This window comes from Leuresthes tenuis, unplaced genomic scaffold (assembly GCF_036924035.1).
Source record: "Leuresthes tenuis unplaced genomic scaffold, fLeuTen1.0.hap1 SCAF_5, whole genome shotgun sequence".
NCBI lineage: Eukaryota > Metazoa > Chordata > Actinopteri > Atheriniformes > Atherinopsidae > Leuresthes > Leuresthes tenuis.
In genome coordinates this window covers 5,546,274-5,563,116 of record NW_027325359.1, presented here as the reverse complement: position 1 = coordinate 5,563,116, position 16,843 = coordinate 5,546,274, and the positions used below count along the sequence as shown (strand labels likewise).

General features: G+C 39.8%; 1 protein-coding gene across 1 annotated transcript in view; it reads right to left on the bottom strand.

Annotated features, from left to right (window-relative positions):
* The window catches only part of banp (BTG3 associated nuclear protein), a 38,428-nt gene that overhangs the window by 18,885 nt on the left and 2,700 nt on the right, over positions 1-16,843 (bottom strand). Inside the window, exons 2-11 of the mRNA XM_072385568.1 lie at positions 16,714-16,792; positions 16,336-16,445; positions 16,032-16,231; positions 15,796-15,885; positions 15,441-15,613; positions 14,056-14,295; positions 11,792-11,950; positions 9,400-9,521; positions 8,634-8,705; positions 6,847-6,891 (exon numbers count right to left, since the gene is read on the bottom strand). Coding sequence (XP_072241669.1) covers positions 6,847-6,891; positions 8,634-8,705; positions 9,400-9,521; positions 11,792-11,950; positions 14,056-14,295; positions 15,441-15,613; positions 15,796-15,885; positions 16,032-16,231; positions 16,336-16,445; positions 16,714-16,783 — 1,281 coding nt within the window. The 5' untranslated portion in view covers positions 16,784-16,792. The remainder of the gene's footprint in view (positions 1-6,846; positions 6,892-8,633; positions 8,706-9,399; positions 9,522-11,791; positions 11,951-14,055; positions 14,296-15,440; positions 15,614-15,795; positions 15,886-16,031; positions 16,232-16,335; positions 16,446-16,713; positions 16,793-16,843) is intronic.

Genomic DNA, 16,843 nt, shown 5'->3' with positions numbered 1-16,843 from the left:
CAAAAGACACGAGCACAACACCTGCCAAAGCACAACTTCTTGAAACTCTTGTTTTTTTTAAAAAAACCACACCATAGCTTCTGTAACCTTTTTGTCCCATATTTTTACCTTCATTATCCCCACCCTTTAGCTCTGGAAAGAGGTCATTTATATAGCATTTTTTAAAAGACAGGAGGCTCTTCAAGAAGTCAAGCAGAGGTTTCAGGCCATAGCTAATTTCCCACATGTTGATCATGGGCCTCTTTTTCTGGAATCAGAAGCCTTTTCCAAAAATTACAGGATGGAAAATAAGATGATGTCTGGCTGTTACGTAAGCTCAAAAGCTTTTCCTCGTTCTCCTTTTAACACAGCCAAAGAGCCCAACTCTAGTATTTTCAACAACTTAAGGAGAGGTAAACCTGCTCATAGTATGCTTGCCATCTCACATGTGAGCAGCCACAACTGTGCCATTAGTGGATTAGTATATTCCTCACCTGGTTTTAATTTTAAATCTACAAGAAGAAGTTTGGACAACAAAGACTCCTCCTAAAATTGGCCAGCTTGCAAAATTGTAACCATGCAAAACAGGCCTTGGTCAGGGAAGTGACCAAGAACCTGACTGCCACTCTAACAGAGTGCCAGAACGCCACTGCAGGGATGGAGGCACTCCATCAATTAGGCAGGAATGACAGAGTCTGTACACAACTAATTCTTTAGTTTAAGGCATGACGGCCCACTTGGAGATGCTAGATGGCATTGAAAGAACTCTAAGAGCATGAGGAAATATGTTCTTTGGAATGATGAGGGAAAAAAAACTATGGGAAGAACCCTAAATATCACATCTGGCAAACATCACATACTTGTTATTACCTTGCTAAAACCATCCCTGCAGTGTTGCTGTGGCAGCACATCACTATGGCACTACTGATTCAGCCTCATACACATGAGTAGAGTTGCTTAAACAGAGCGTCCGATGGTCCTTGAAGAATGGGGCAAACTGCCAAAACTGACTACGTGATAAAAGCCCAAAAGTGGAATCAAAATGTTGTCAATTAATAAATAATCTGCAAGGCATTGACTAAGTTTTGGGGTTTTCATTTATTCAGCATATAGTTTATCAAAATTCAAAAGCTGAAGGAAATAGCTCTCTAAAAAGACTGTAAGCTTTAGCTGTTGTCTAAAGGACTTCTCCAGAGTAGTTATTATGTATTATGGAATATTATTGTAAATAATATATATATATATATATATATATATATATATATATATAAATAAATCAACATTTAAAACAAAATTCTATACTTTTAATTAATTCAACATGAAAATGTAGAAATGGGCTCTGAACACCTATTGAACTCACTGTATTAACGATGTGATTGTAAAGACTGCTAAGGTCATGTGAGGCCATTGTTTGAGCCAGGCAATGCTCCAGCAGACAGAACAGTCCTCCTCAGTGTTTTTAGTTGCTCCTAGTGCCATGTGTTTGTATTACAGCTGTTTTTGTGTAATTTGCAGATCAGCTGGTGCTCATTTTTAGTCATAAATGGGACAAAACTTGTCCACCAGACAGTCCCTCTTTTTTTCCCTTTCCTCTCCCCATTACCCCCCCCCCCTCCCCCCTCCCCTCCCCCCTCCTCATCAGTCACTCCTTTCATCTTCCAATCCCCCCATTTGGTCTGCATCAGCACAGGCTAAGATCACAGCACAAAGAAAGGAGCGCACAAGATAAGAGGCTATGAAAGACAGAGAGTGCAGTAAAAGACTAGCTATTTTATAGTTTCATGGGTCTGCCTTCTCTTTTCTGTCTGCATTAGAGGGTCTTTATAGGGAACTTTGGATCCCTTTCCACTGCTTTCACTCCGACTTTCAACTGGCACAGATTCATTAAGTTCAGAGCTCAATAGGCACCAAGTGACACGGAAACATACACAGACTTCTGAAGCCATATTACAAAAATGAATTGTCGACACCAGCAGTTAGACAAACACACAACTCTGTTCATTGCATGTAGACAGTCTCCAGTGGCAATACAGAGGATGACAGCTGGGACACAGTATATACACAGAGGTAAGTCCGCAGCCCTGTCAACATTTTAAGATCTTTACCTCCCCTCAACAACAAGAAACATCCAACTCCTCCGAATGGTTTAGCCTCTTTTTCCTCTAAAAAGGTCTCAAATTTCAATCACTTATCCTGTTTGTGAAAGAACATTCTCAAAATTTGCTCTGGAACATTAAGAGGAGTAAATAATTTCTGCTTCGCACTAGTTTACTCTGTATATAGCCTGATTTACTTTAACACAGATAGTGTTACAGACAAAAGCAAGACAGTGAATGCAACACTTTCTCAGCATGTCTAATAGAAAATATAGCAGTTTCATGACTAATTATTTATATACATTTATCTGAACATACAGCCTTGCCTATACAGATAGCTCTTAATGACAATGCAAGACAATGCATTTGCATATTTTCCATATGCATATTGCATATTTTGCAGCTTTAGCCACATTTTATTGGCAAGTCAGAAATGTGACTCGCGGACAGAAAATTGCACTCCTGATTACAGAAATGATGCATCTCAAAGACAGTGTGGAACTGGCCCATGCAGAATTAGAATTAAACTGAGAAAATAGTGGCGTTATAAGCTCCTAAAAAGAGGGGGAAACTCATAGCAAATAATTACCAATAAAAACACCAATATAATGTATGAACAGTGACAACAGAACAATAGCTTTGAGGGGAACGGACAACATGTGCTATTTGTTTAAAAATAACAACAATAATAATAATAAGGCCATAAAACTGACCTGACACCCAAAAAATATGAATGTTAACAAGAAACCATCTACAGTGATGAGAAAGGGATGAAATCAGCAGAGATAATTAACAATCATGCTTACAACACGCAAGACCCTGAAGGAGACTAACAGCACAAATGTATGTGTGAAGCTAGCCTAAGCATGCGACAATTATTTCAGGCAGTGGATTCAAATGCAGCCAAGATTTGAGCTGAGAGTTTATGCACCAAATAAAGGAGCTTTTTATTGGACTAGGCTCTCTTGAGACTGCCATGGAATATAGGCCCGCAGTTTTTAGTTCTCATACCCAGGAATATGTTGGTGTCTGTTTAACAAAGGACTAAGACCAACAAACATTAGAAACTGCAGCTTCAAACTGTGTTCATTTGTTAATGTACGTTGTCCAGGTCAAAGTACGGACCACACGAGAGACGCTAAAACCTGACAGAGTCAATGGAAATCTACAAGAGTAGTTCATGAACTTAAATAAATAACTGCTCAAAATGCGTGTTGTGGCACAAGATCTTCACAATACTCAGGCCAAAGCTTGTTTAAGATCATAAGAGAGACACAGAGGAATTCTGCTGTCAGGCTCAGCAAGCAGGTCATCTGAGGACATGAACAAGCATGTGTGTTTGAGCGTGTGAGAGAGAGAGGATGAGGATGTGTGGCGACTACCTCAAGCAATTGAAAACACACACAAAGCTTAACAGGCAATAAACGATACAAACAACAACAAAAAACCCTCACAAACTCAAAGCCTAAGTATCTGATAATTTTTTCAGGCAGTATATGGCAAATGCATTCACACTTTTTAAATGTGTAGACTCAAAGATAGCCAATTGCATCTTGAACTTATAAGGCAACTTAATCACTGAGATCTTAATCAGACTATAAAAACGAAGAACTGAGCAGCAGAGAGCACATGGCTGCAATTGGTGGGTGGTTTGTAACTCCTCTCAAACCCAGATTTTTACGTATTGTCGGGAGGGAGGAATGATCCTCTTTGTTTTTAAGTCCAGCATTGGAGGTCCACTAATTCCTTAGAAAGTAATGTTACAAAAAGCCACTTCAATACTTAACCAAATAAAAAGAATAAGATGAAAAAAAAGAAAAGAATCAATAAAAACACAAATTTACTAACTGGATCAATAGGCTGTTACTTCCATTACATCATTAAGCCTCTTAGGTCTCCTTGTTGGCATATCTAAAGAAAAATCCCTTATTTCTTATTGAACTTGCGGCTGTAAAAACTTTGGCAGTTAGTAGTAATATGATCTTATGTTGCCTTCAAACACAAAAGGCAGTGTTTGTACAAGATACTGCAAAGACATTGAAATACGATCCAATAAGGGTAATCTGAGTAATAATGTAGCTCTGAAAAGTGCCATCATTTTACACTATGCAAACAATGGTTGTGGATTTTGATGAGTAAATAGTCTGTAAACTGAACTGCTTGTCTTCCCAACCAAACTTATGACACAGCATCTGCATCCAAACTGAACCTCTATCTCTTGCTCCATCAAAGGTAGTTAGAAACTTCATGACTGATGACCAACTAACCTTTAAAGATCAAGTTGCCTCCATCGCTTGATCGTGCCGCTTCGCATTGCTAAACATAAGAAAGATCCGTCCGTACCTAACCCAACACGCCACCCAGCTCCTGGTGCAGTCTCCTGGTCATCTCCCGCCTTGACTACTGCAATGCTCTCCTAACTGGTCTCCCAGCCTGTGCTGTAAAACCTCTGCACATGGTTCAGAACGCTGCAGCGCGTCTGGTCTTCGATCAGCCTAAAAGAGCACATGTCACCCCCCGTCACGTCATGCCACCCGCATCAAATTCAAGGAAAAAAAAGAAAGAAAGAAAATTCAAGACACTGATGATGTTAGCCTACAAAAACCTTAATGGAACGGCTCCGATCTACTTGAATGCTCTTGCTCTTACACAACTCGGTCACTCCGCTCGTCAAAGGATTGTCTAGCAGTACCTACACCACGCTCAAGACAATCTAGACTCTTTTCATGTTCCACAATCGTTGAATGACCTACCAAGTGCTGCAAAAACAGGGGTATCTCTGTCTATCTTCAAGAAACTCTTGAAGAGCCAGCTCTTCAGAGAGCATCTCCCACCCTAGCACTTACCCTGTATTTCCCTACCCCCTCTACTGCACTTTCTCTACCTGTGCTTCCCTCTCTGCCTGCACTCCATCTCTACACTGTCACCCCTGTCACCTCTGACAGAGCCTGACTAGTGGTTTCCTTCTATGTACCTTATTGTGAGCTTTGATGTTAGCTGTAATGTTATATCCTCATTTGTAAGTCGCTTTGGATAAAAGCGTCTGCTAAATGCATAAACATAAATGTAACAACGAGCAACTTACTATGAGTAGGAAAATATGTGTCACCTCATTCGTGATAAAAGACCCTCTACAGCTGTTACATAAAACACCTGTTTTGTTGTTCCAAACCGAATGAATGGCATAGCCAGCAGACAGTGAGTGTTAGACAGAACTTCCTTCCCTAAATCCTTGCTCCTAGACAAACAGGATCAGATGATGAATGAGAAACTTTTGCTGTCTACAGGCACCCATATGTAGTCTGCAAGGATCGTAGACAGACCAGCTCTGCTTTGATCGAGACTCACTTGGATCTCAGAGGATAGAACAGGGAAACAGGAAGGGCCTCCAGTGAGAAGACAAAACCGAGGAGGGAAGAGAGGTGAACAAAAAATCACAGACACATGAGGAACACAACAACCATAGCTGGGCAGTGTGTATGTGTGTGTTTGGGGGGGGGGCTGTTGGTTGTACGTTATTGATTTGTTTTTAGTAATGTGTTGAATAAAGTAAAAAACTAATTATATCCTTTGATTCAACAGCTCGTTGAAACCACTTTCGCTGCAATCATTGTCTTCTGTATGATATTTGGGCCACGCTTCTTACAGCGTTGCTTCCATTCATTGAGGTTTTTGGCCCTTAGTTTATGCATGCTGCTCTCGGTTCCACCACTGCTTTTCAATCAGGTTGAGGTCTGGCCTTTGACTGTGCCATTGCAACACCTCTATTATCTTCTTTCAGTCATCCTGTGGGAGATTTACTGGTGTGTTTTTAATCATTGTTTTGTTGCATCATTCAGTTTTGGCTGTCTGAGGCCTGTAGAGTCCTTGATGTAACTCATGGGTTGTTGTTTTTTTTACAGTTTCTCAGTGCATTGCACGGTCTGACCTCAGGGTGAACTTGCTGGGAGGTTCACTCCTGAGAAGATTGGAAACTGTCTTGAATATTTCCTACTCGTGAATAATCTATCTCATGCAGAATAATAGACTCCAAATACTTTGGAAATGGGCCTTATAACCCTTCCCAGATTGATGGGGTGTTGCTGCCCATCAGTCTGGGAAGGCTTTTCTTCAAGATCATTGCAAAATTATTCATCCATGAGCATTTCTGAAGTCTTCTCTACATACCACTGTGTCAATGCCAAAGTGGTCACACTTTCTGACGACCAACTAAGCATTAGGCTGCAATTACCTTTCTATTATTCATATGGAAGAAGTATGGGTGTTCGGATTGTCTTCCACACACACTGCTTCCGTATTTTGGTTAGTTTTTTGCTGAACATATAATGACATGATGTGATATGTTATGTGTTGTTGCTCATCTGAATTCGAATGCACCTAAGTTTATGTTCAGATGCATAAAACGTTAGAACTGAAAGAAGGCGTACTTTCTTTTTTAAATGACTGTATAATCGGAACATCAAAGGGAATAGTGGGCTCTGCTAAGATGTACAGTGGCAAAATGCACCTGACAATATACTAGATTACATTCATGGCACATTCTAATAAGGTGCTGTAACAAGATGAAACAACTTCTCATATATTTATTACTGGTTGCTCCATCATCTAACCTCCATTTTGATTGTTCCATATGGCAGCTTTGACACTTACAGCAATGCAGCTCAACTGCAGCCTTTGTTTTAAGCAGTGATACTTTGTACATCATCATTTAACTTCTGGATTAATGAGTGTTTTATAGTATCAGTTTGTTTTACAACACATGTATTCTTACCTGCCCGTCCTGACCAACATGCACCTGGTGAATCTGGAGGTTTCCCTACAATGGAGAAATTACACGTGAGTCTACTAAATGATGCAACATCATAAATGTACGACTTTAATCTGCAAATTTAAAACCATATAAATACAAAGTTTAAAAAAGCATCTTTCTGTTTGCCTTGACTAATGTGGTAGGTTAAGAACCTTGTCACACTGGGATTCAAGTCATTAAACAGAGGTAAGCTGATCTCCTCTTATCAAGGCTATGCCGAAAGCCAGTGTCAACATCTGAGAAGTGTCAGATCTGTTTGTTTCTGTCAATCCCTGCATGCTCAGACAGTACTCAGTAATTGAGCATGTAGAAGTTGGCAGAACTAAATGACATGCACTTGTATTCATATTGGAATAATTTTTGGCACACTAATAATCTACTTACAATGGAGTGCACATTCTAAAACTTTTGGAAGTCTGCAGTGATGTTCGCAAAACCTTGTGAGAAAGGATATTATACAAGCCAGTCACCAGCCTCAGCTGTTTTCTGTTGCTAATTGTATTTCATGTATGGAATGCTGTCTGATCTTTCATATGGCCAGAGAGCAGTGCAATCTCTGAAACGGCTAATTTCCTTTCCGAGCATGTTAAAACACAACGTCTTTGATGAAAACGCCCCATTCCCAATGAAAACATATTCTGCGAGTGGCAGTTGGCAGATTTGGGATTTTGTTGCTAAGCTTTGAACTCCCCCAAAATAACAAATATCATGAAATAGGAAGAGGAGAGGAGAAAAAAAATCTGGGCTCAGACACAAAGAGCAGGAAAAGCTTTAGAGGTTTCCTGCCTCCAATTTACTCTGACTCTCTGACTCAGCTGTGCATTTCTTCCTGAAAGGTCCCTTAAAACTGGAACTGAATGGGAAATGAGAAATACACTCGGTTAAGGTGTCAATTGCTTATGCACAAATGTCAAGTTGTCACGCATGTATGACATGCATGATCTACAGTATTTGATTACACGTAGGACTGTGTATACAGACTGGCGTCTTGAAATATACTGTTCTCCCACATCCTTGAAATATCATTAACAATGATGCTGATGCAGAAATTCCTCCAGTTTGTTTAGTTTGGTTTGGAGTTAAAGTCTGATTTGTAAAACGGGCTGGCTGTGTGAGCATGCAGTGATGCCCGATGGGTACATGAGTCACCTGAGCATTATGTGGACACATAAAACTCTGCATATGCTGTCAGATTCAACAAAAGCATGCAGTGCTCAAAAAGCACTTAAGAATCCCTTTCAATGATTTTAATTAAACTTATGTGACTAATAAAACTGACTCATTCGATCATCTTAAAAGTGTGATTTAAAAATGTATGAAACTCAATGACCACTTGGAAATGACCAAAGTTAAATAATGAGGCCAATCGTTCCCTTGTGAAAAAATGCTTTATCATTCTGTAGGTGACTATCTGAGTAAAGTGCTGGTCAGTGCTTGTCTCAGTAAAAAAGCACTTCTACTGACCTAAATTACTAATAGGAAGCTTTTCTCTTTTCCCATGTCTGTCACATTTGACAGATCATTCAAAGGTTTACATCTTTGAGCATGTATTTGTTCCATCACAGTGTAAACATCATTCATTCCCTTGCCTGCAAACTGTATGAACTGTAACAATTATGTTCTATTTTGGAAACCTTCTGCAAAGCGAGGTATTTGTTTGAAAAATTCAATACTCCACGGAGACTGACTCAAGTAAATAGGTTAGCTGTTTCTCAACCTCCTTCACATATGCACAAAAACACACTTGCCTCACTGTCCTGTGTGATCTGCACCTCCTCTCCTTGGGGTACCTGGGCAATGTGCAACTGCCCCTGTGGAATCTGCAAAACACATGAAGAAAAGGCAACAAACAATTACACAACTGTGAAGCAATGTGAACCCATCAAAAAAATGTGTGAAGGCACCATTTTCTGAAATCTACACATAATTACAGTACAGTTATATAATGTGGCTACAAACAGGTAGAAAATTCTGGCTATGACTTTTTAAGGCACCCACCTGTGTTTTGTAACTCTCAAATCATATTCATTTTTGGGTTCATATTCACAAAAAATGAGGACTGAGGTTTTTGTCTCTCCTCATTTGCGCCAAAATCTCTTTAGGTAGGAATATTCTAAAAACCAGTATGACTAGCAGAAATCATGCAGCAAACAAACAGAGTATGCACACCAATGCTTGAGCATTGCTTTAAAAAAGACTTTAGAAAATGTGAAACTTTGATAAGCTCGGTGCTAGAAAATATTTAACTCAGCTTCCCTAATGCGGGGTAAGTAGCATCATTTGGCTATGACAACTTGCCAAAATTATAAAAAACATCTTTTATAATTGAAATTACGTTCTTCTCCGCTGGCAATGCTGACTTCGGAGTCCATTCACTTACAAAAAGGTACAACAAGGAAAACAAAGTCCAAGTTGACTCAATAGAAACCAATCACTGACAAACAGTACGTCAGAGTTTGGGGGGAAAGAATCCTAACTAAGAGCTTTAGATGTATCAAATGGTCTGGCACTCACCACCTGAACTTGGCCATCTTCACCGATGCGGTGGAACTGGACCTGCTGATTGGCCAGCGTGTAGTGCAAGGTCTGCTGGGTGGCAGTCTCAATGTGGGCTGCCTCCTCCGAGATGCCTTCCTCTGTATGGGAAGACAAGCAGTCTGGTCAGTACAGTGTACAATGTACAGTGGAAATTAGGTAAGGTAGGTAACACAAATGATTCCAGCACAAAAAAATCAAATAAAGAGGTCTTTTAAACACAGACGGCCATGAGAAACACCGTTATAGGAATAAGCCAGAGCTATTTGTTCTGCTGCTGGATGATGTCTTGTTCGTATCTTCACTTAAATAGACAACAAGGACTTTCCAGACAGCCATCCAACCACAGTCATGGACTAGAAGCCCAACTTAAACCCCAGTGTTCAGTCTCAACAGCCACCAACCCAAGTTCAATGGACCTTTCATCAACCTCAAAAGATTCCCGTAAACCTCAAGAAGATCTTCTATCAGGTAAGACATCTGCAACAGGTCACACTTTTTCTTTGGCTTCTTTGTCAAAAATACAACAAAATAATAAAAAGTTTAGGATAAATAAATTAACATTACTGACAAAAACGGCCCGTCTATCTTTTAGCACGGCCACAGAATATAGTTTTCATTAGTATAAAACTTAAAAGAGCACATTGCATACATTGCTCTTTCTGCCCATGCCTGTCATTGTCACAGCTGTGTTCGGTACTGTGTAAACACATTTCTGTACTTCATGTACAGGATGAAGAAGAAAGTCTCAGGTGGTTTGTGGGGGCTAATGAGTTAGTTTCTGTTCTACGGGGGTTATTTGTTAATCAATTAGGATTTAAAAAATACATAAAAATCGTCTCTCCCGAATCCATAGTCATGTAATCTCATTAGGAATAGAATGGCTGCTTGGTGTGTGCTGCATGCTGGTGGATGAGCCATCTGAACAAGTATTTGTGTTGTACACTCTGGGGTGTGCATGGCCTGATAAAAAAAAAAAAAAAAAAAAGGCAGGGCCTGACAATCCACCCCGAGTGTGTGCTCACAGGATATTTGGGTTTCCCCACAGTCAAACTTTTCCCTGGTCAGAGGTGAGAGGTGATAGCTCATAGGGACGGAAGGACAGCAGGCATTGTGTGTAGATCCCAAACATCTGCAGCAACACACTCTACAACTGCACTTTGGGTTCAGATCCTGGAATAGCTTCAATGTAGATAAAATAAGAGGCATCTGACTTCACTGCCTGTGACTGTGTTGACAGTTTGCACGGGCTGGTGGTCGTGCAGAAAAATAATAGGAGCTGTATTATCTAATATTGATTTTGAGGCAAAGCAGACAGTCCCTATGAAAACAGGGTGAGAGTAAACTGCAACATAAAGTTCTCATGATGCTGAAACTGACCAACCAAGACTATGCACCAAATGTAGTCTCTCCTGTGTAAAACAAACTAACAAACAGCCTCTATGTGGACTAAACAATAAAACTTTATAAATATGACTAATCGTTGGCAGCTAGCCGCCGTCTTCTTTGGACACAACCACAACAAAGCGCTAAATGTTATAACAATAAAGTTAAGAGGCATACAGAACTTCCTCCAAGTTTAGAAAAAAAAAAAAGAAAATACATCATCTCCACGGCTTTGATATCAGTTCAGGATCAGCTCAAAGATGAATTAATCAGACTTGATTTTGCTGACAGCACAAGATTAATGGGGTTCAAAACCGTAAATCGCATTCCGCTCCACTGAAAGTGAAAAAAAAAGTCAATGGTGTTGTGGCCAGCATGTAAGCAATGCAAAGAGCAGAAGGTGTTTCTTTCTCAGGGGTCTGCGTTTGATTTTGATTAGAAATCTAATAAAGTTTCCAAAGTGATTCAGACATATTATAGTGTGTTTTGATTTTCTAAAAAGTTAACATCGTTTATGTTTATGTATTTAGCAGACGCTTTTATCCAAAGCAACTTACAAATGAAGATATAACAAGCTATATAAAAAGCTAACAATAAACTACATAGAAGGAACCCACTCGTCCGACTCTGTCAGAGGCGACAGAGTAGAGATAGGGTGCAGGCATAGAAGGAAGTGAGAAAGATAAAGTGCAGAGATAGAGGGGGTAGGGAAGTACAAGGTAAGAGCTGGGATAGGAGATGCTCTCTGAAGAGCTGGGTTTTCAAGAGCTTCTTGAAGATAGACAGAGATACCCCTGTTCTGGTAGCGCTCGTGAGTCAAAAGTGATCTATTATTATTAAATTTGTTATTTAGCGTGCTGTACTTTCTTATGGTTCATCCGTGTTTACTGTTGTTTCATAAATATGTGGCTTCTTGACCTTAAGCCATGGTCTTGATACAATATTTTATAGATCTAAAAACCCCCGATGACAGTCTCTACTTTACCTGTAGCTGAATTGCGTGGTGTGCGTTTGGAGAAGCTCTTCACTGCCAGACTCTGGCCACGCTGCTTGCGTCTCCACGCAGTGCGACACTTTGAATCGATGCTTTGTTTGATCCGGTACCAGTCTGATTCAGTGATGCCGAATTTGTGGAACAAGTGGCCTGAGGGGACATGGAGAGGTTTCATGGAGTGAGAGGTAAGGTTGACAAATCATATCTAAAAATAAAATTTGAGGCTTTTACATAGAAAATAAATAGTAAAAAACAGTTGCGAGTGAAGGACTTGTTCGTAGGCTGAAGCAAACTATTCAGAATCTCAGCATCTTAGACAGTGTTGTGGCTTTCATCATCTCTGCGGAAGTAGTACTTTGTATTAACACTTGCAAAATGCCTAAATTAAAAATGCACTTAATGCAAACTTTGAACTAGAAGAGAGATAGCTCAGATATAAAGCTAACTGGAAATAGGAAAAGGTATTTTTAATAGAGCTGCTTCATCTGTAACCAAAACACAAATTTATTTGTAAAAAAAAAAAAAAAAAGATGAATGTAAGCACTGTTCAGGCTCCGTTTACTTCTCCACACCTATTGGCAAGTTAACACAGGTTGGACTGTCCCTCAACCTCTCCCTGGAGATACGTGCAGGTGTATTAAGTAGCTGTCTACCCCATATTATAAAGTGTTTAGAGGGGGAGAGTCGCTTGACAGCTCATTCCTATGTAAGTTAGCAACACCGCAACACTTTTTAACCTGGGGATAGAAAGTGAGAGGGGGGAGCTGAGAGATATGTGATAGCACTTGGATGACAGCATACAGACACTCTTTGCACTTGACTGGTCATGCAGAGGCAAGCAAGGCAGGTGCTCCTTCATTACTTTTCAATTTTTAAGACACGCAGAATAAAGTCATACAAAAATAATACAGCCCTGCTTCAGCCTCTGCCCTGACACATGCCTGTGTCAGGGCAAATCTGCAAGTAACTACACATATAAATTGTCAAGTGGAAATATAGGTAGCTGGGAGTGCAAACTATTCAGTTTATAGTTAAAAAAGCAGGCTGAAACTTTGAGGGGAAAGTCATGATTGCTTTTGTGTGCTGCTGGGATTTTGTTCCAAAAAGGGGACAAAGGAGAGTATTTTCTCAAATTCTCCCCAAGCAGACATTCAGTGTTGCTCTCGAGTACTTAAACAAACATCACTGATAACTGTGTTACAAAAAGAGGAGCATTAGAAAGAAGAAGTACAATGCCTGACTTCTCTTTCACCTCAGCACAGCTGGCCAAGAGGGGTGAAGTGGGTGTGAAAGCCAGATGATTTTTTTTTTTCCAGACTTACAGCAAATGGTCAACACTGACACCCCCTGTCCAAAGTTGAAAGGTGTGGAAGAAGGGGATATGCAGCACGATTCAACCATGTGACATGCAGTTCCGGCAGAGCTTTAATCCTGCCTTATGTTCACATATGCCATAGGGAAATTTTTTTTTTTTAAAAACGTTTCCGGGGAGCTTAAACTGAACTCTACGTGATGCGTAACATCTGACAAAGCCTCTTATAACACTGTAATATAAACCATATAAATACACAGTATGAGGCCAAAGGACTTGACTACAGATCAATCTGTCTACCATTTAAGCCATGACGCTGCTTAATTAGGAATCAAAGAGTTCATTGAATTGAGGGTGACTCCATTAAGATCTTTCTAACAGACATGTGCATGTCATTTGGAGTCTAGTATGTACTTAAATGTGTTGCATATTAACGTGTGCGCGCAATGATGAATGCATGTTGTTATAAGCCACCTTGGGAATACATACTGTGGTCTATTTCTGTGTTCTATTCAGAGCTGCTTCAAGAATGAGGATCAAATGTGGGAAGGTCTCGGATAGTTTATTTATTACGATAAGTGGGAAAGGTTTTAAACATCTGCAGATGAAATATTTATGAGAAACAGACACTGACATGGCAGCTACTAAAGGGTCATTTTACCAATTTAGCCATCACAAACTGTCAAGTTTCTAACAGCTCAAATCCAGTCATGAACGCTGTGACTGCTCCTACATAGATACTTAATAATTAATTATAATAAGCTTAATTATATTCATTATATATATTATATAATTATATTTCTGTATCACTAATGCTTGGCGAAGTCTGTCTGTACTCACAACTTGAAAATAAAAAACAACTGCATTGGAATAATGTTTTGCTCCAGGTCGACTTCAGCTCGAAGAAGAGTGAAAGTAGCGGAGAGTTGGTTTCAATACTCACAACGAATGCCATAGATCATGAGTGGGTCTAGTTGCTTCTTTCCGTGTTTGCCCTGCCCAGAGAGATTAGACATGGCCTGGACCTCTCGGTGGAACAGGTAGTCCAACAGCGTCAGCGCCATTTTCTCTGCCGTGCGGCAGTTTGTGCTGATATGAAGCATGTCAGCTGGAGACACCGGACAGCGAACTCGCATCTCTGGGTTGGTCTCATCTCCCAACCAGGTGCCAGTGGGATAATCATCTACAAAACAGAAGAGGAAGAGCTCTTGTTAAAACGTAAGCTATACAAAGCTCACCTTTGGTAAATTTGCAGTTTGTAAAATCTACTTGGTCTGCTTTGACTGAAAAAAGTAGATTATATCTATTTTATGAAAGGTATGATTAAAAAAACATCACAGGTACAAGCCTCCGAGTAAGTTGGTGTAATACAACAGCACCCCCATGTGGCTGCACAAAAGAAGTGAGCATATTATGGGCAAAAGTGCTTTTTTGGTTATTTGGTCACAGCTGATAGCTGTTAAGTATTACCACAGAAACATTGCATGAGACCAATAGTACCATCTCGCTAATGTTGACTACCACAATAATATCATCGAGTTGCAAATAAATTAATTCCCTTTGAGGATAACCAAGAACTTCCTCTCTGCAACAAATCTAAAAACAGTATGGATTTCATTAGGGTTAGGCCAGAGAGAGTAAAGAAAGCTACTAAAAACATGAAAAATCAATCAGAGCTTGCATCAAAACAGTCTAAGCTAGAAAAACAGGAACTTCAGCACATCAGATCAGCTTGCTTTACATTATATATGCAGATCAGCACAAAAGTCATGTAATCCACATTAAAAAATGAGCAACCCAAAAAAATTCATATATAAGCAGATTTAGGTAGTAATCCACAACATCTGCCTTGTGCATGGGAGATTTGACACAAAGGATACTGATGCTTGTTGTGATACTGATGCTTGTTGTATTTCATGTTCATTGATGTTTTTCTCTCTTTTTTTGTTTGTTTTTACATGGATGATGTGACCCCACTGGTATTGAAAAAAAAAAAACCCAGCAAAAACTGGAAGTTATCTGATAAAGCAAAGAAAGACACTTCCATGTAAATGTAACATGTTTAGACTAAATGTTTTGCTTCTTTGTCTCACTGGAGACAGCAAGTCAAAAGGTGTTTAACCGTTCATTTAACTTGAAAGAAATAAGATTCTGACAACAGTAATCCTGAGGCTTTTCTTGCAGCAGCAGTTGTGTTTAAACAAAAATCAACCAATCTTCCTCATAGCGAATGTGTTCATTTACACCCACAGACAATCTTAAATAGAAACAAAAGAGCGACACTCGTTTGTCAATTCATGTTTCTGCATATGCAGTGTGAAGACATACCCTCTGAATTCAATGTGATGAGTGTGACATTTTGGCCATTTTGTGCGCTGCTTGACTGGCCACCATTAGAAACAGAGTCACTGGCCTCTGAGCCGCTGTCCTGCTCCTCCTGACTCTCATCAGGGCCGGGCACCTTTACCAGGATAGTATTCTGACGCTTCCTGGTCACAGTGCTGCAAACACAAATACTGTCTATAAAGCACTGACAGACTCAATTGTTGTTACATCTGAAAACAGCAGGGTCTATGTATCAAAAACTGGGGTAAGAGGCCAAGCCAGATATACTATGATTACATTGTTTTTCATCATTAGGACTGATTTGTGTTGTACAGTACTCTGTGAAAGTGTCACTAACTTGCTGAGCAGGTTCTCTAGTGGAGTGTCTTCCGGACTTGAACCCTTTGGGTGTTCCCTGTTCACTATTACATTTGTCTGTGGCACAACACTGAAAGAAAAGACAAAAAAAACTCATTTGGTTTCCGTACAGGGGTACTTTGTACATTATTATCAAAAATTAGAGGAGTGACTCTGTACAACCGCTAAACGTTTTTCAACCTGTTTGACTGATTGATGAAAGGGGTTCGAACTTACCATCGCACTTTATTCCAAGTTTGAGTAGCACCCTGTGGTGATCCTGCAATCATAGGAACCTGGATAGGACTCTTGGCAGAGGGTACCATGCCTTCAAGTTTGCGTCCAAGGGCTTTACATGTGGCGTCCAGGGACTGTAGTTTTGCTTCAATTCCTTCCAGGCGCTGGCTGATTGATCCAGTGAATGAAACCAAAAGGTTCTGGAAGCACAAATAATAAAGCAAGTCATTTATCCTGAATTAGAAAATAATAATAATAAATCCTAAGAGCTTTGCACAGCTCCTTTTATACACTGCGCTGGTACCTTAATATAAGATAGGTCTTGATTGTTGTTGATAGTCTCCTGGTTGCTGCTTAATTTCCTCTTTTTCTTCTGTGGCCTTTCTTCATCATCGTCATGATTGTCTAGCATGTCTGGCATGAATCAAGTAAAGAGACACGGTCAAAACAACACACGAAAGTCTTCTAGTTAGATTTCACTTATTGTTGATCAGACTGATGGTGCGTCCCTGCTCCAATAAGCAAGAATGCCAAATATATGCTGCATCCCAGCAACTATGAAGGTTAAACTTTTTAATTTAAACTAAACTTCTGTTTGATGGGGTTGCAGAAAACCTGACTTCAACCATCATCATTCTACCCCAATTATAATATAAAAATAAGTAATAGCAAGAAATCTTACCAGTCCGACCTTCCTGGTCAAAGTCCTCCACTGTTATTTGCACAATTTCTTCCAAGTCTTGTTCAGACATTGTTCACAACTGAAAAAATATAGTAGGACAATATTCAGAAACTCAAGTGTTTCTATAAGG